General features: G+C 37.9%; 1 protein-coding gene across 1 annotated transcript in view; it reads right to left on the bottom strand.

Moving 5' to 3' along the window:
- Positions 1-3271: 3271 nt before the first annotated feature.
- The window catches only part of LOC124722307 (transmembrane emp24 domain-containing protein 1), a 45718-nt gene continuing 29255 nt past the window's right edge, over positions 3272-19734 (bottom strand). Inside the window, exons 4-6 of the mRNA XM_047247489.1 lie at positions 16594-16761; positions 11662-11777; positions 3272-3567 (exon numbers count right to left, since the gene is read on the bottom strand). Of these exons, the coding sequence (XP_047103445.1) occupies positions 11703-11777; positions 16594-16761 (243 nt within the window). The 3' untranslated portion in view covers positions 3272-3567; positions 11662-11702. The remainder of the gene's footprint in view (positions 3568-11661; positions 11778-16593; positions 16762-19734) is intronic.

The following is a 19734-nucleotide window of genomic DNA, read 5'->3' as shown; positions in this document are numbered from 1 at the left end:
AGTCAATAGATTGAAAGAATACACTAAAGGCCTATATGGCAGTGGCATTGTCTGACGATATCATAGAATATATGGAAGGAATAGGGGATTCAGTATTAGAGCCCGAATTTAAAAGAGCTGTGGAAGACTTAAGATCAAATACAGCAGGAGAGATAGCCAATATTACATTGCAATTTCCAAAATCACTGGGGAAGCAGCAACCAAACAACTATTCAAGTTAGTGTGAAGAGTTTATGAGACAGATGATATACCATCAGACAATTTCATCCACACAATTCCATTGATAGCAAGAGCAGGTGTGAGTGTGAATTATCGCTGTCAGCTCATGAATCCCAAGTTGCTGACAAGAATAATATGCAGAAGAATGGATAAGAGAAAATCGAGGATCTGTTAGACAATGATCAGTTTGGCTTTAGGAAAGGTAAAGACACAAGAGAAGCAGTCCTGCCATTGCAATTGATAACGAAAGCAAGACAGAAGAAAAATCAAGACAGGATCATAGGATCTGTTGAAATGGAAAAGTGTTTCACAATGTAAAATGGTGCAAGACGTTCAAAATTCTGAAAAAATACGGGTAAGGTATAGGGAACACTGGGTAATATACACTCTGTACAGGAACCAAGATAAGACAATAAGATTACAAAACTAAGAACAAAGTGCTCAGATTAAAGGTATGCAGTCTTTCATCCCTACTGTTTAGTCTATGTACAGAAAAAGCAGTGCTGGAAATAAAAAGAAAGTTTCAACAGTAAGATTAAAATTCAGGGTTAAAGGATATGGATGATAAGATTCACTGACTGATATCAGTGATAAAATTTACTGACATCATTGCTATCCTCAGTGAAGGTGAAGAAGATTTACAGAATCGTACACAATAAGGATTATGAGTAAATTGAAGAAAGTAACGAGATGTAGCAGAGAAATAAAAACAGTGAGAAGCTTAACATCAAAACTGGTCTCGCCAAGTAGACAAAGCTATATTGGAAGCGAAATAATCCATGATGGGCAAAGCAAAGTAGACATAGAATACAAACTAACACATGCAAAGAGGAGGTTGATGGCTAAAAAATGTCTGTTAGCATCAACATACACATTTATTTGAGGAAGGAATTTCTGAGAATGTACGTTTGGAGCAGGTAATGAATCATGGACTGTGAAAAACTGGAACACAAATGAATTGAAGCATATTGGGTATGGAGCTACAGAAGAATGTTGAACATTAGGTGACCTTATAGATAAGGAATAAGAATGTTCTCCATAGAAATGACAAAGAAAGGAATATATGGAAAATACTGAAAAGAAGACAGAACAGGATGATAGAACTTGTGTTAAAGACATCAGGGATAAACTTCCATTGTACTAGTGGGAGCTGTAGATGGTAAAAACTGTAGGGGAAGACAGGAACTGGAATAAATCCAATGAATTATTGAGGACATTGGATACAAGAGCTACTCTGAGATTAGGAGGTTGGCAAGGAGAGGAATTTGTGGCAGGCCGTAACGAACTAGTCAAAAGACAGATGACTTAAACACATACATTTCCCCTACAATGAAAAATGACACAAAGAGCAATATTTTGGAGAAGTTAAGTGCAAGATCCTCAAGAAAATAATGCAGCAAGAGCTAAAATATGCATTTTCAGGAAGATTAACATCCAGGCAGTCAACCAAATATAAAATTTTCAAGAATATCATTAGCAACATATTTTTTTCTTGGAGAAGCCACAGCCTCAGTAAGATTATCTGTACCATGTGGCATATCAGCTGGAAATAATTTTTTGGGAGGAAATCATTCACAGAAGTTCTTCCAAAACAAATTTTAAGAACCACTTACACCCAGCAGTGTACTGTAACCAGCAAGTAAATGAGGCCATTACCAAAACAGCACCAAAAATAACCATGTTGAGGCAACAAAAAACTGCAAAGAAGCAGATGTTTATAAAAACAAGCACCATTCTGCACATCACTGCAGTTATAACAGAAACTGGAGGGTGATATTAACTATAACTCACCCCAATGAGAACAAACATTACAATCTACCACCTAAATAAGTGGAAAAATTGAATGCATCTTTGTTGCTTAAATACTGAGCATCACACTCTGGAATTCTAAAACTAGAACCACTAAAATACAAGAACAACTATATTTTCTATATAGATACAGATCTTGCCCTCTGGAAGACCTATATATGCATCACTCAGCATTCTAGGATTTCTAGTCATGTTTAGTGCAATATGTTGTGTAGATAACTTAACTCTATGTCTTTGTTAATCCTTCAATGCCACAAATGAGCTTGTTTAACAGATTTACAGAGGGAATCCGTAACTATTATAGACATTGTCAATATGCTGCGCATTCTGCCACAAAACAAATACTATCATCTTGGCACTATTTGCTATAACAAGGCGACACTGAATATGGAAGACATACATAATATACTGCACTCTGGATAATCATTGGCAGCCAATAATACTCAGTCATATCTGCAGAACGCAACACTCATCATCCACTATCCTGCACTGAAGTTGTATTTGTGCATCTAGATGACAGTCTGCACACACGCACACAAACAAACAAAAACAATAAAAGGTTAATCAATACAGAAGACATTTTGATGCAAACATCTCATTACATAATATCCACTTCAGTTAACTTCAGATTAGAGTTAAGGAAAATCTTCCCAGAGATGAGTATTCATGTATCCTGAAATCACCTTCTCTATGAAGCTTCTGATACAGTTTAAAAGTAACACCCTGTGAACTCTGAGTGAAAATAAAGAAAAATGTGAAATAAAATGAGTGCATCAATACGTAACTACTTTTAATCAGACAGTAAACCTATTGTTTGTTCATCAGATTTTTTGATATGGCGTCCTGTTAAGAGAAAGCTGTTAAAATAACTTACACAAAGTGACACTACACTACAACACTACACAGTGACAAAACATGCTGCAGTTCAATCTATTCACTTACGAGACTTCCTGGCAGATTCATACTGTGTGTCAGATTGTAAGTTGAACACAGAGTCTCAGCTTTCAGAGGCAATGAGGTACCTAGGTACATGACCTATCTCCAATCTACCAGTACTTCTTAGCTGCTTCAAATGAAAACACTATCTTTACAAACATATAGTGGAAATAGCAGTGGTTTCCAAACAACATACTGGAGTATTACAAACACAATTAATTAAAGTTCAGATATGAATTTTACAATGCAGTTAGTCTTACATACACATTAAATCTGCTGATACTTGAAGACAAAAAAATGACAAACAACCAATCTAAAATGTTGTATTTTATGAATGCATTTCTTATTAATAACACTGAACAACTGGTTGTATCTTTGAAGGTGGACATTTGTCCCACCTACTTGTGGCATTGATACACTGGGAATTAAGGGCCTTCACTATGTCTCTTAATAGTACTCCAACTCTTTCTTTCAACCAAATTCTGTTCAACTGATAACTCAAATATAATTGGAGGTGCTATAGATGATCTGCAGTCTTCACATTAAAATCCTGAAGTCCACATCAAACTGCTACACAGACTGCATGTTCCATATACTAAAAACCTGCAATAAAAGAAGGGGGATTTTTTTTGTAATAAATGAAAAATGGTGAAACTAACTTAACATTAATTGTGACACAGTTTTGAAAACTACACTGCTTTTTAAAAGCAGTGCCTTAAAAACAGATTAAGACAGTGCGCTGAACAAGGATTTGGACAATGGCCATTGCTTACGAACTGAGCCATCTAAAGATACTTCACAACTGGCTCAAAGTTTGACCTGCCTGTATGTGTGCTGATTTCACCCCCCCCCCCCCCCCCAAATGCATGTGCATAAATATTTGAGTTTACTTACTTGTTAAAATCCGAAAAAATTAGCTATCTGAAAATGAGACTGGCATATTGTTTCACTGTTAATGATTTATAACACACAACAGGTGACCCAGCACAATGTAAAGATCCCGAACACTTTAAAACAGAAAGTAAATTTAATTTTTCAAAATACAGTTGGAAGGGAATAGCATAATGTTGCCTTAATTCAATTGTGTGGGAGGGGGAGAGGGAGGCAGCGGGGTAGGGGGGGAGGGGGAGGGATTCAACAACAGACCACACATCTGTCCAAATTAGGTCACAAACAAATTAACAAAAGCAATTTAAAATTCTCTCGGCTGCATATGGTTTTTCACACTTAACATGACTGATTACTGTTTATACAGCACTCTACCAAATTTTGTTAGTTGCTAGTACATAGATCATTGAGTAACTAATATATGAAACATATTAACTGTATGTAGATGAATTTTGTATCAATTTTCATATAGTGGCAGTTCCATTTGAAACAATGGAGGAGGAAATCTGCATTAGATTCTTTATGATAAAACTGACTGTAGATACTCCATAAAGTTCATGGTACTTATTTAGGCACAGCTTGGGTGGTGGTGAATCCTTTTGCACTTACACCACATTTTTGATAGAGTAAAAGCAACTCTGTAAAGTGTGTCACATTCAGTCAAATATTAGCACATACACTGATGAGCGAAAATATTATGAGCGCCTGCCTCAAAGTGTGTTGTTCCACCTTCAGAATGTAATACAGCAGCGATTCTGCATGGCAGTGGGTTTTCCCATTTTCAGTCCATAGCTATGCTACAATGATTCCTCCAGTTATGTCTGCTCCACTACTATAGTTTCCTGATGGTTGGTTGGTTGGTTTGTGGGATTGACGGGACCAGACTGCTATGGTCATCGGTCCTTTTTTTCCAAAACTTCAAACACCCACACAGAATAAAAATGAACAATGGAGATGACAACAGACGACACAGGACAAGAAAGACGCAGACAGAGACCAGACAAAAGGAATTAAAAGCACACAGAGTGTGACAGTGGTTGGCCGACCATAGATACAAAAAAGGAAAAGCCAACCACCTAGAAACACGCTAAAAAAATAACCCAGTCTAAAATCGTAGGCCAAAGGCCAGACTCAAAACAAAAAAATTACAATCACTCATATTAAGTGATAAAAGCTCCCTGCCCAAATAAAACGCAAAACTAAGCCTGCCATGGCAGTGACATCTGTTAAAAGGGCAGGGAACACATCAGGCAGTGCAAATATCTGCCTGTGCACAGCTAAAAGGGGACAGGCCAACAAAATGTGAACCACTGTCAAAGCGGATCCGCAGCGACATAGAGATGGGTCCTCACAGGGCAATAAGTGGCTGTGCGTCATCCGGGTGTGCCCAATGCGCAGCCGGCACAGCACAACAGACTCCTTGCGAGAGACCCACAAGGAGGAGCACCACGCACCGGTAGCCTCCCTGATGGCCCGAAGTTTGTTTGGCGAAGGCAGGGTGCGCCATTCTTCACCCCAGGTGAGAAGTACATTCTGCCGCAAAACTGCCCTGAGGTCACTCTCTGAAAGCCCAATCGATGAGGCTGGTGCACCGACAGCCTGTTTGGCCAGCATGTCAACACGTTCATTGCCTGGGATGCAGACATTACCACGGGTCCACACAAAGACCACAGAGCGGCCGCAACGGGCAAGAATATGGAGGGACTCCTGGATAGCCATCACCAAATGAGATCAAGGGAAACACTGGTCGATAGCTCGTAAACCGCTCAGGGAGTTGCTACAGAAAACGAAGGACTCAGCTGAGTAGGAGCTGATATACTCTAGGGCACGAGAGATGGCGACCAGCTCAGCAGTGAAAACGCTGCAGCCAGCCGGCAATGAGTGTTGTTCACAATGGTCCCCTAGAGTGAGAGCATAGCCGACACGACCAGCAACCACCAAACCATCAGTGTAGACAACACCTGAGCCCTGATACGTGGCAAGGATGGAAAGAAAGCGGCAGCGGAAGGCCTAAGGAGGGACCGTGTCCTTCGGGCCCTGTGCCAATCGAGCCGAAGGCATGGGCAGGGCACACACCACGGGGGTGTACGCAGAGGGGCCCGGAAAAGAGGTGGAAGAGGGAAAACCCCAAGCCCGGAGACAAGCTCTCTGACGCGAACTGCGATTCTTGATGGTGTCATGTCCACAATGCCACCAGCTGCCATTCAAATTTGCTGTGAGCAGTATTCGTAAGTGTTTGCTCATCATTTAATGCTGGATGCTTAGTAAACAATTATCTGAAAAGATAATAATATCACACATACAAAGAGAGAAATTCCTCATAAAAGATCATAACCTTTATAGATTCACATTATGTGACCCAAAATACAGAAAGACACTAGTCATGTAAGTTACAAGCCAACATACTGAACCATCATTGTGTTCTCGTAGTAATCTACACTGAAAAGCAACACATACTTAAATTTTTTGTCCAGTATGTTGAGCATGATGTTTCAGGATGCCCAACTGTAGTGTGCATATACTAATGTATATGTACCACAGCTTCCACTAATGCCATTGCCACACCAGGAATCAAAACTATTACACCCAACCTGTCTTTGAAGACACAAATGTAAATAGTAACAACTTAAGCTGAAAGATCATTGTTATAAAAACAGAGGTGAATAGTGTGGTCTTTTCAAAGTAGCTGCATTTATGTTTATGCATGTAATTCCAATACATATGAATGTGAGCCGATTATCACTAGCCCTAGCTGACTGTTTGTATACTTTATAGAAGTACCATGTTTCTACACATTTGTCAATAGCTTCACTCACTGCATATCCCTGGGGCTCTCCTGCATTATGGGTTTATGTAACAAAAATGTGAGTAAGCTGACGAGTATTGCCAAATGATGGCATAATATCTCTGTATGCCTGTGCCGGATACACTCTACACACGTTAAGTACCACCTGCAGTAAACTCATACTATATAACCATGTCACTGTGTCACACTGTTGCCTTGGCACCTTTTAGCATATACATTATCAACTTGCCTCATGTTGTTTAACAAATTTTGAAGATCCCTTAACTTACTGACAGGAGTGTATTTGTGGTGCTACACACATAATCCACATCACAAGGCACTAAGTTTGCAACCCTCTGAACTAATGTATGAAATCTCAAGATTTCACACAACATTCCAGCAGAATTGCAGAACTGCTTAATTCTCAAATTTCAAGCTGGCATTACTGCTCAGCAAACCAGACTAGCATCCCTGGGTAGGATATGGCACACAGAATAACCTGACTCAAGATTAATATTTTTAGTTTAGGGGTATATTACTCAACTATCTTGTTAATAACAGCACTCTGCTAGAAAAAATTCAAATGGCTCTGAGTACTATGGGACTTAACATCTGAGGTCATCAGTCCCTTAGAACTTAGAACTACTTAAACCTAACTAATCTAATGACCTCACACACATCAATGCCCGAGGCAGGATTCGGACCTGCGACCGTAGCGGTCGCATGATTCCAGACTGAAGCACCCAGAACCGCTCGGCATTCTGCTAGAAGCTTTAAATATTTATACATTGAAGTCAATCCACATGCATTTATCTGCATGGATATGCACATACCAAAACAGACTTCATCGACTGAAAGTTATCGTAAAATTTAAAGAATCATCAAACAACATATCCAAGTAGCCTAGACAGGTGAGTGGTAAATGCTGATGGTAGGTAATATGTTGAAAACCACATGAGGTCACGCATCACACTAGCCAGCACGGCACCATTCAGGCTGATAGGTGACGTAGTCTCTTCAAGGGGATGTTTGTGTAACCATGAATGAGGTTCCTGAAATGTCTGCCATTCCCTCTCACAGATAAATAAATACACATTTACTGTCAAATGTCGTGCATCAGTGACACTGCCTAGAGGTACCTCCAGGTCACCTGCATCTCCATGAATAAAATGCTCCAACCCTTCACTCCCCAACTCAGTTAGATGAAAACTCAAGGGGCACAAATGAGTCTCCCCCTCCCAAAGTCACCACACCTCAATCCAACTGGGCACACATGAATTACCATTGAGTGAGTGTACTCAACTTTCAACAATCTCCAAGAACTGAGAATGGCAGCAGTCACAGATCAAGATTGCTCCCTGGCACTTTCCAGTATCTCATGGAGTGCATGATATGATGTATCCAGGGTGTATATGTGGACAAGAACACACAAACAGGGAAAGTTAATAGTTTAAATTAATATACATTGTGTTGCTACAAGAAAAACAAAGCTTTCACATATAATATTGGTCACTAAGGTTAATAAGCTGCAAGAGAAGCTAAGCTTTCACATATAACATTGATCTTTTTTGCGCATGTTACACTTTAAGATATATCACACAAATGTGCCAGTAAAGTTTTTAAAAATAATGACATAAATGTCTGATCTTCAGGGTTCGAAATTCTTCTAAATGGCTCATCATCAAAGAATTTATTTTTAAATGAGAGTCAAACGTTCTGTGATTTACGAAATACATGGTACATTTTCGCACATAGTTCAACTTACGTAAAAGGATATTTACTTTGAAAGTAACATTTTTCAAATCACCATTCACAATATTTTCCTGCAACCTGTTAGAAATAGGTTCGTTTTAGCAGTTGCCAGAGAGCGCATATAACAGGCGACACCGCAATTGCGCAGCTACCATGATGCAGGAAGCCCATATGTACATATGTGTAAAACATGAAAAGATCATACATTATGTCATAAAAGAAACAAGACATCAGAGGATACTCAAAGAGCATCAGAATTTCGTGAGCCATACTAAAATGTGCACATTTAAAGTGCATACTTAAAGTGCACACGTGTATGCCCAGATTCCCAATAACATAGACCTCAACCTGATATTAAGCTTTTCAGTGTGGTTTTCAGGATGTAAATTGTCTTGGAGCACCAGTACTGTATTGCCTCATATTTGGTACTTTATTATGGCATAATGCCATACGTGCTAGAAAATGAAAATGTGCACTTGGAATGCAACGAACAGTTGAAACTAGGCAGTACTGTGGAATTAAATATTTTGTTTCAAATACATTTACTGCCTCTGAAGAAAAGGTTAATAAAAGTCAAATTTCTTTAGCAAACAGACAAAAATAACTTCATTGTTCTGCAAGGTGATTAATGATTGACTGTCAGAAAGGTGGAAATAAAATAAAATCTAAAATTAATAACATATTTTAGCCTTCCATAATCATGTGAATGTATTTTAATTCACTTGGTAGCTCCCGGCCACAGATATTCGTTTTGTTTTCATTTGATGTGAGAGTAAACGAAGGGGAAGACTGCTCTGCACATCAGCCCCGGATATACGATATTTGCGAAACAGGTCAATACTAAAAAACTAGAATTTTCAAAAATATGTTCATCTTGTAACGCACATCTTTCTGAAAAGTCAGAAACATAAAACATATGTGTTCGAGGAAATGTAGGATATGTTATTTGGTCTTAAGTGTGCCAAAGTGCAGTGCCACACCTCTTCATACAGCATTCTTCTATCGTACATCACTGTATTTCGCTCTGTGGAATTGAAACGCGATTATTTTATAATTGATGCCATCAAACTATATTCAGCACAGTGGAAATTGAAAAGTCCTGTGGTGCCTCTCCTGCTCCCAGTCGGCTGGTTTGAGAGCCTGACCCTCTTTTAAAAAAAATTTCACAATTAATAGCGGATGGGTTTATTTGTAACTGGGAGAACAAGAACTCTTCAGAAAATTTGCATTATTTATGGCCTATTAGTTAATAACTTGCTGTTTTGTGAGACATAAAATTAAATGTAGGATACCTAAAATAAATAAAGACAAGAGACAAACAAGAGAGTACACATTTCTTCAATCCATAGCTCCTAGCATTTTTTCCTCTCTAATCTTGCTACAGCTTTACATGGCATGCTTTCCTTTCTGCGAAAGAATCTATTATCTCATCAAAGTTCATAAAATGTTTTGCTACATGAAAAACTGAAACGTTGTTATCTAATACTGAAAAAGCAGTTAATACACATGATACCCATGACTGGAGTGGTTTCTCGATCTGATTACGTCTATTTTGTCACTGTCTGCTAGATAAAACGAAATAGGCCTTTCTAATATTGCAGCAATTTTGTAACACACACCAAATAAACGAGACAAATGGTCATTTTTATGACTTGACAGAATATAATTCACGAAGTACGATCAAATACCTATTAGGCCTACAGCAAGCGAAAAGCTTTATGTTAGGAAATAGTTTCACATTTCACTCATACGCACCAATTTGTCAAGCATGAGATCGAAAAGTAGTATTATGAAATTTTTATATAAATTTGGAATTGTCTTATTCTTCCATAATTTGTGTGATGTCCCCATTTCTTTTCCTTCCTCGTTCTAACAAACAATCTTTTCATCATCAATTCCTGCCATTGTCAAAATTTGTTTGCCAATTAACTTCACTAATCCTGCCAGGTTTAGTTATCCCACAATCATTCTCCGGTTAGGCGTTGTTACATGTTCTTACAACACATTTCCTATGTTGAACAGAACTTAAGTGGCTGCTAGCCGGGGACAGTAGAACTGCTCCTTACCAGTGTAGTGATCTGGCCAAAAATTTTCTGTCAAAATTTCATTATCTTAGATACACTGAGAAGATAATAAGTAATCTTTCTTACTTGTTATCCCTGTTAGTTGCTTATTTCCATTCTGGTAGTCTGAATCTATGGATTTTGCTAGTAATTATAACGTTGATCATTCACAAACCCAATCAACCACATAATCAGACAGCAATTGGCATTCATCCGTTCAGATTTACTCTGCTCAGCTTGTATAGCCCCATCCCCTTTTGTCTGCAGAAAGTTTGTTTTTAGAGACGACGAGGATTCTCCTGACAGAGACATCACGTACACTATGCACGCATTCAAAAATTAACTTATGATTCATTCAGAAATCAAATTACAATGTGTTCAAAAATGTTCAAAAACCAACAGTGATGCATTTCAAAATCATATGAACAATCGATAGACCAACATGCGCTGGATGCTAGGCGCTTTGTGAAACAAGTTTTTTTTCTCCTCAAGAATATGAATTTGGCGCCCCCTTTTCCCAGTAGCATCTAGCTGCTTGTTGCGATTGCTTGTACAGCCAACAGCCACGTTTCTGTATCCAACTGCATATGCGCATGAGCCCACTCGTAACTGCTAAAACGAATCTAATGTAAACAGTTGTGACTTCATGCTCATCGGAGGCAATTTGTTGTTACGAAGCATTGCGTAGTCTTCCTAAGCCTTTGACACATTTTGCTGTTGGCAGATGCTTGTATGAGCACTGTGTGTCATCATTGTATATGGCGCATTTCCTTTGCAATTTAAGTTATTTTCATTTTTTTCTCTCGTTTATGTTTTAAAGGATTTCTGCAGTAGTGGGATACAGTAATATCCTTTGTTAGAATATCGGTTCTTACCAGTCAAAATTACAAAAATGTAACTGAAAACTAAAACAATGGCAAATTCCCAGAATTCTAAAAAAATTCCCAGAATTCTAAAAAAATTCCCAGGTTTTTCCCGGATTTCTCCCGCATGGAAAAATTCACGGGTTTTTCCCGGATCTCCAGGTTGTCCTGGGTTGTACACCCTGTGTATCGGTACTATAAACAGGGCAAAAATGGGGTGTAGTAAAACTACTCATGAGCTAGCTTAGTTGCTCATGAGTGAATCCAGAAAATTTTACTGTGGGAGTGAAGGAGTGTCTGTAATCCACTAACATACAATTATTTCAAGAGAAGCAGTATTACTCACCAAAAGAAATGTTGGAGCAGCACACATGGAAAGCATGGAATTCAAGAAGAATAAACCTTTTTCCATATTTGATGTAGGCAAGATTTGTCATCAAAGAGGCTCTTCACCATAACAACCTGAAAAAATAATAACAAAATTTAACACAATTACATTAAATTTTTACAAAACTGGAAGACACAATATTTGTACCTAACAATAAAAGTAGTAACCATTTCACCCTACACAGTACACTTCAATTACAGTTGTATGATGCAATAACAGATCAAATTTACGGATAACAAAGTCAAAAAAGCTGTTTAGCCATCTAGAAGGCTAAAGCTTCATGCCATTTCAATAACAGGATTGTCAGAGCTGGATAGTGGCCATGGCTCAAAATTTAAGAGAAGTTGCTAAGGAAGTACAGAAAAAAGCTTAAAGCACGGCAGCTGAAATAGAACTTTTAGCTCTACTTCTGAATAATCTAACCTAACCTATTTGACTTCAGCAGCTTAACTATTGTGCCACTTCACTAAGCCTCCATAGAAAGTTGTTTATAGCAAAATCTGCCATATTTTTAAAGATTACATGGGTAAGAAATGCACAGAAACAGCACCAATATGTGTTTTAAGTAGGTAACACACACGATTGTTGCTAATCAATAGTCTTGAGTTCCTGTGTTTCTGCATGTACTCTCATATTTGAAACATGTAGAGGTCTTAAGTACCCTCTTAATCGTGACTGTTTGCTAATGACACTGTTATGTACAGGAAAGCGTCCTAGATGAATAACTGTAGGAGGATACAGGATGACTTGGTCAACCTGGATTTAGTCACAGATTTCTAGGAAAGTGTCGCTGCCTATAAAGGACATACAGAATGCTTTGTGTGACCTATCCTTGAGCACTGCTAGAATGTTTGCAGACCTCACCATAGGAAACAGGCATAAGCCATACATTCGTTAAGCCTAATTTAAAATTTGCCTGTCTTTCATGATGTAAAATGCGTCTCAGGTCTTATCTTATGTAAGCCTTGATTTGTTGTTGACTTTAGTTAGACACTGAGTTCCAGTTGATTTCCATATCTCTAAGAGTACTTGCAAAACATATTTAAAATAGACCAGAATTATAAGTTATTAAACTTGTTTTGAAATGCTTTTCTTGGGAACTTTAGGTTACTTTACAGAATATATTACATTTTCCTCTGCCGCCAGTTGGGTTGTGTAAATCAATACATTTCGTTTCACATTTATTATTGTTTTTATTATCTTTATTTTTATTCATTAGTCTTATTGTTTAACTGCAATCTTTAGACCTACACAATTTACTTGATGTTTCTATAGAGATACTGTGAATAGCAGCGCTACTGATTACACGACCTCTTATCATACATTGTATGGAAGAATATTAGATTATACGAAATGACAAGGGCTTGAGTATAACTGTATAATAGATTCCCGCTGAACATTTAAAATTAAAATGTCCTCTTAACATTACAGTAGGTACGTATGTCATTCTGCTTAGAAGTTAAGAACTTTACTACTGCGTATAATTATTTCATAAATAACACCAAAATCATAAGATTGTACCCACTGTATCGTGACTACTTCTACGAACTTCCCATCACTTTTACTTCTGTAGTGCAAGCTTCAAAATGCTCATCATTGCAAAATTGGAGGGCGTATTTTGTGTTACTTCTTAATACAAATGGAATCTTCCGCTTCCACATCATTTCTCGGAGTAGTCTGTGGTCCATGGTTAACAAGAAATTCGAACATAAATAAAACTGCACGACCCCACTTGATAAATAGAGAAATTGAGTCACAGCCATGTTGCCACACACTGCTGCTAACCAGCCACGCAGTCATACTGCAAGCACAATTCAACAGTGATCAGCGACCAACTACTGCAATCTGCCTACACACCAGCAAGCTACAAAGATATCGGTCACTCATGAGACATATTGCTGGGATCCGTTGCTTGTCTGCGGAGCCCTTTAGAAATGTAAATAGTTGTGATTTCATGCTCATCAAAACACAGCCCACCAGAAATACATGTCGAAAGCAGTTCGTTGTTATGTGCATAGTCCTTGAGACATTTCGCAGTGTCTAACTAAAGTCAACAACAAATCAAGGCTTACATAAGATAAGACCTGAGACGCATTTTACATCATGAAAGACAGGCAAATTTTAAATTAGGCTTAATGAATGTATGGCTTATGCCTGTTTCCTATGGTGAGGTCTGCAAGGTCCATCCAATTCATTCTACATAGCTGTAAAATTGTCCACTATTAATAGAAGTTATATGTTTTTCATTTTATCCTATGACTATGGCGCATTATTGTGCTGTGTCCTCACTAATTTAAAACTTACCTGTCTTTCATGATATAACTGTGTCTCAGGTCTTATCTTATGTAAGCCTCGATTAGTTGTCAACTTTAGTTAGCAGGTTTTAAACTGACCCCACTTTTAATATGTCTTTTTAGTGCTATTGCGGCTAGCTATTAACTGGCATATTACTTTCTGACAGTGTGGACTGTAAGGCTTCGCTACTCTCCCTTTTGGTCAGTAACAAGATACATGTAAATAGGAGTGACACGCGTGTATGTTCTTTTAACTGATGACTGTGGTGCGTTGTAACTGTGTATTTCTTACATAATTTTTTCTTTTGTTTTCTTCATTTTAAATGTAACCACTAATTAAAATTGTGAACAGCTGGGCTAGGGGTCCCGCGTTCTTCTCCTCATCAACAGATGGCATCACTTTTCCACTCTGGTTTACTGGTTCACTTCCTCTTTTGCATCCGCTCATCCACTACTCCATGCTCTGTGCTCGTACGTGGCGCACTGCGCTTTGTACACGTCAACCAAGGCACTCAGGGATCACAGCACCAAGTGTAAGTGTCCTGGTATTCTTTGTATATTTCTCTACCCAGGCAGTCGTCCGTAGTACTGCCTGGTGTCACTTTCGGATTGACATAGGTCTCAAAGCAACTAGCCCGACCTGCAGTTCTGAAATGTTTTTAAAAAGTTTTGTGATTTATTTTTTTTTTGTTTTTATGTGTATTGCTGCATGTAAAAAATTATCTCATCTCTGGCTATTTCAGTACGACACCTGGAGATGGGCATATAAGAGCCCGACACTAGCAGTGTGATAATAAACGAACTTTACAACTGAAGCGGTATTTTCAACCTCTGGTATAATGCTCTGTTGTGGATGTTCCTCCAACAGGATCCCTGCTGATTTGTAGACAGAAGCTTTTCTGTCTCAAGGAAATGTATTATATTCAGACTGAAAACATGTTCACAAATTCTGCAGTAAACTGACATTAAGGAGATGGACTTGTAATTTTGCGGATACATTCTTTTACCCGTCTTACACTCAGGACTCGGCTGCACTTTCTTTCAGTTGCTTGGGACTTTCTGCTGGGCTACATATTCAAAATAAATGGAAGCTAAGCAAGGGACCAATGCTGTAGAGTACTCTCTGAAGCCAACATACAATGAAGTTTTGGTTCATTTCCATGACTATGCGAATAATATATGGTTGCTACATATTTCTGTATCTGTAATACCTACGATATAAAAAATTGTGTCTGAAACCAGTAGAGAACCATTTTAACGTGGTGAAATGGTGTTTGTAGTTAAGGTTTTGGGGTAAAACACATTTAGATGTGACATAAGAAAGGAGGTCCACAAACAGAATATCTATTTCTATGAAAGAGAAATGCCACAAAGTAGGTCATCATTCAAACGCATTGTGAATAGTTCTTAAAAGTCATCTTTTAACTATGAAACATCGTAGAAATTTCACTGTCTTCATTCTCTTCTTGTGTTACACCAAAATAATTGTGTGGTTATAAAAACTCTGGACATTCAGTAAACATTATGCATAATACTTCAAAGTTGTAACATACTAAATTTTTAATGAATATAACCACTGTTGTGTTTGTTATAACCTTCCTTTTCTACTGTCATGGTTTGTACACTAACAATTCCAGTATATTCTTATAATAAACAAAATCAGATGTGATTGGCATCAATACATCAGCTTGTTTTATTTGTTGAATATCTTTGAAGCAAATGTTGGGTATTAAAGAGTTTCTATTCTCAGCATGTTTTTTTTCCTAGGGGGGAAAAAAATGCCACAGGATCTATAAAGAGTGTAACTCATAAGTTGACCTTTCTGTGCTTACTCTCACTGAAATCAATTTCTTGTCACTGAATGGGAAACAATGTTATCCTTCCTTTATTTAGAAAAAGCATCAAGATAGAAAATGGCACAAACTATACATTACAATAAAACATGTGATGTAGCTTCATCACTAACAGACTGATTGTTATATGAGGGATTTGTACTTCTTTTCTGATAGTTCCACGGAACTGCCCCTAGAAGGAAAATTTGGACCACAGTCAAATCATTCTGATACAACTAAGTGAGGGAGTACTCCAATAATAAATAAAATAAGACATCATCAACATTATTTTTCGCCCTTAGATTCGATATTTGAATTTTATGCACTGTCGATTAGGTGAACAATACATAACACATTTATTATGAACAGTCACCATATCTCTCATTCATCTAAACACTGATTTATGCCAATCAAAACTGTCCCATCCTCATCTAAGTTTAAATTTTCTCTTTTGTGTATTTGTAAAAATTCTGTTTGTGAAAATTGTGTGATTAATAACTCTCTTAAGATAGAAATATTGACAAAGGCAGTACTAACATATAAAAACAATGGAAAATATATCAAAGTGGCTATACAGTTGTGATAATTACAACCGTTCCAGAGTAATTCTAAATGAACATTTGTATAATTAGTAACATATTGATATACAGCTTTAAATGTATTTTATCACTTTACACACAAATGCAACTGTAAGGTGATCAGAAAATTTATTTGTGCAATAGAAAATGTACACTACTGAAACATTTATAACTGCATATACATACCTGAATAAATCCAACCACAAGCATTACAATAATCTGTATAACAGACCAAACATTTACACGAACATAATTGCTCTCTGCTACATTTCGATCCCTTGCTTCAAATGCACGAGTTTGTTCTTGGAGATGCTGCACCTTCTTTAGATTTGAGCGAACTCTGAGTATTATTTCCTATAAACACGCAAAATAATATGTCAAGGTTTAGAACTGAAGTGGAATTTTGTTTCTTTAACATTGTTACTCTATGTTTAAAATTATGTTTTACATAAATGTATTATGTAATTCTCCATAATTACCCCCCCCCTCCCTCTCGCTCTCTCTCCCCCCCCCCCTCCCAACCCCTACCTGAACACCAGAGAATCTGACTCAGAAAAGTGAAATTATCTGTAAACAATCTTTACCACAACTACATCATTAGTATGAGAATTTTGAAAATAATTTTCTTCACATCACTTGCAGTTAGGTTCCACTGTTTGTTACAGCTTAACCACAACATCTTCATTTAGTTTTTGCCTTGAAAATGGCAGTGTTCACCTATTGAAATATTGGTTGTTGTCAAAGGCATCATCTGGCTGCATTACCTTTGTCTGAACATTTTAACAACTGTTCTGAGCATTAAGAAATGTTAAGACATATCTCGGTGTTTAACTTTCAGTTAATCGGTAGTTAGCGACCGATGCAACATGTGTCGTCATTAAGTTTAGCACAAACAGAACATTCTCTGGTATCCAGCTCATGGATGTTAAGAGACATATCTCACTGTTTAACTTTCAGTTAATCGGTAGTTACCGACAGATGCAACATGTGTCATCATTAAGTTTAGCACAAACAGAACATTCTCTGGTATCCAGCTCATGGATGGTCTCGGATGTTCTTTTAGTACTCTGACGTCCTCTTTCAACATACAGCTTTCAATTTACATGTCCATAATGTTTCTTCCCGTAATCTTTCTCTCTTGATAATAAGACTGTGTTCCTCTCCAACTACATCATTCTTCTACATCTGAAACTCTGCATTATTACATGTTGTGCTTAATAAAACTACTGATTTTGATTGATGTATATTTTTGAGTGTGGTTTCAGTTGCCTGAGACTGCAGTCGTGTGTGTGTGTGTGTGTGTGTGTGTGTGTGTGTGTGTAACATTTTATGTTCAACTCCAATGTGAAAGCAATTTCATTAATGTCACAACACTGATGGATCTATTCTCTTATTTAGCTACAATGCCACTGCCTTTCCCTCACTTGGTCAAGTATTTTCTCTACTTCGATAAAAACTTTACTGCAGCCATTACATAGTTTTTCTTCAATTACTTAGCTGTCATGGTTATTTACTGAAATACGTATACTATGGAATGAAGACTTCAGCACTACTGTGACCTGTCAATTTTATTTCAACTTTTTAGCATTATTTCTTGTAACTGAGTCCCCCCTCCCCCCAAAAAATCAGCACTTTACATTCAATTCTTCTCCACCTTTAATAATTTTCAATTATTCTGTAATTAAGTTCCACATTACTGAACCCTCTTCTTAGTTCTCAATGTGTCTTGAAGTGAGTAAGTATACAGCCCATTTATAATAATCATACAATGTACAAGTTTAAGAACAACTACGTAAACAAAATTGTTGAAGCTTTTGTGGCCAATTGGGATCTTCAGCTGATGTTTAACACTTGCTAAACAAATGTTGGTGAAAGAACTTGAGACAAAAGTCAACAGGAAGCTGTCAAGTATGCAAACAAGCAAAATGTAGCTGTATAAAAATTTGAGCTGATATACTGATGTGTTTCATATTATAATGAATTGTCACGTGCATGAACCATGAGAAACAACCAACTAAATTATTTTTGTCTAGCTCCTGGGAGGCATCTGTCCTTTCCTATCTCTTTTAAATTCTTTTCTACTTTTTCCTTAATAATAAATTTTTGCATGGAACACTTCCTATCGTCACATATTCGTCTAACACTTACGAAACAGGTTTACCTCTCACAAATTCAGGCCAGCTACTATACAGAATTGCAGAATTATTGGCATTATGACAATTTTTTAAGTGATGTCTCTTGTCTCAAATAGTGTCAAATATGTTTCAAAACTTGCCACTATCACACAAGAACAAACAGCATGGCTCTGCATCACATGAGCAATTTCTCACAAACTCAAGAACCATAAGCAGTGGCCATTAAGATAGATAGCAGTGCTGCATTATTAAGCAATAGTCCAGATGAGTTCTATTACATGGCAGGTCAATGCTTCATTAACATACAACTGGCATGGATAATATGCAGATGTGAAACAATGATAATGTAGGGTGGAGTACCTATTTCATTTTTGTGGAAAAGCAGCCCATCGAACGGGTGGAAACTGTTAGAAATAATACCTCACAAGCATATGTGGACTTTTGCACCCATTGTATACACTATATGATCAAAAGTATCTGGATACCTAGCTGAAAATAACTTACAAGTTCGTGGCACTCTCCATCGGCAATGCTGCAATTCAATATGGTGTTGGCCCACCCTTAGCCTTGATGACATCTTCCACTCTCACAGGCATACGTTCAATCAGGTGTTGGAAGGTTTCTTGGGGAATGGCAGCCCATTCTTCACGGACTGTTGCACTGAGGAGAGGTATTGATGTCGGTCGGTGAGGCCTGGTACAAAGTTGGAGTTCCAAGACATCCCAAAGGTGCTCTGTAGGATTCAGGACAGGAGTCTCTGCAGGCCAGTCCATTACAGCGATGTTATTGTCGTGTAACCACTCTGCCACAGGCCGTGCATTATGAACAGTGCTCAATCATGTTAAAACATGATCACACCATATCACCACCGCCTCTGAATTTTACTGTTGGCACTACACATGCTGGCACATGACGTTCACCAGGCATTCGCCATACCCACACCCTGCCATCGGATCACCACATTGTGTACCGTGATTCATCACTCCACACAACGTTTCTCCGCTGTCCAGCCGTCCAATGTTTACGCTCCTTACACCAAGTGAGGCATCGTTTGGCATTTACCGGTGTGAGTTGTGGCTTATGAGCAGCCGCTCGACCATGAAATCCAAGTTTTCTCTCCTACCGCTGAACTGTCATAGTACTTGCAGTGGATCCTGACGCAGTTTGCAATTCCTGTGTGATGGTCTGGATA

The sequence above is a fragment of the Schistocerca piceifrons genome, chromosome X, assembly GCF_021461385.2.
Source record: "Schistocerca piceifrons isolate TAMUIC-IGC-003096 chromosome X, iqSchPice1.1, whole genome shotgun sequence".
NCBI classification, from domain to species: Eukaryota; Metazoa; Arthropoda; class Insecta; order Orthoptera; family Acrididae; genus Schistocerca; species Schistocerca piceifrons.
The sequence above is the reverse complement of the archived record's forward strand: the minus strand, read 5'-3'. Positions and strand labels throughout refer to the sequence as shown.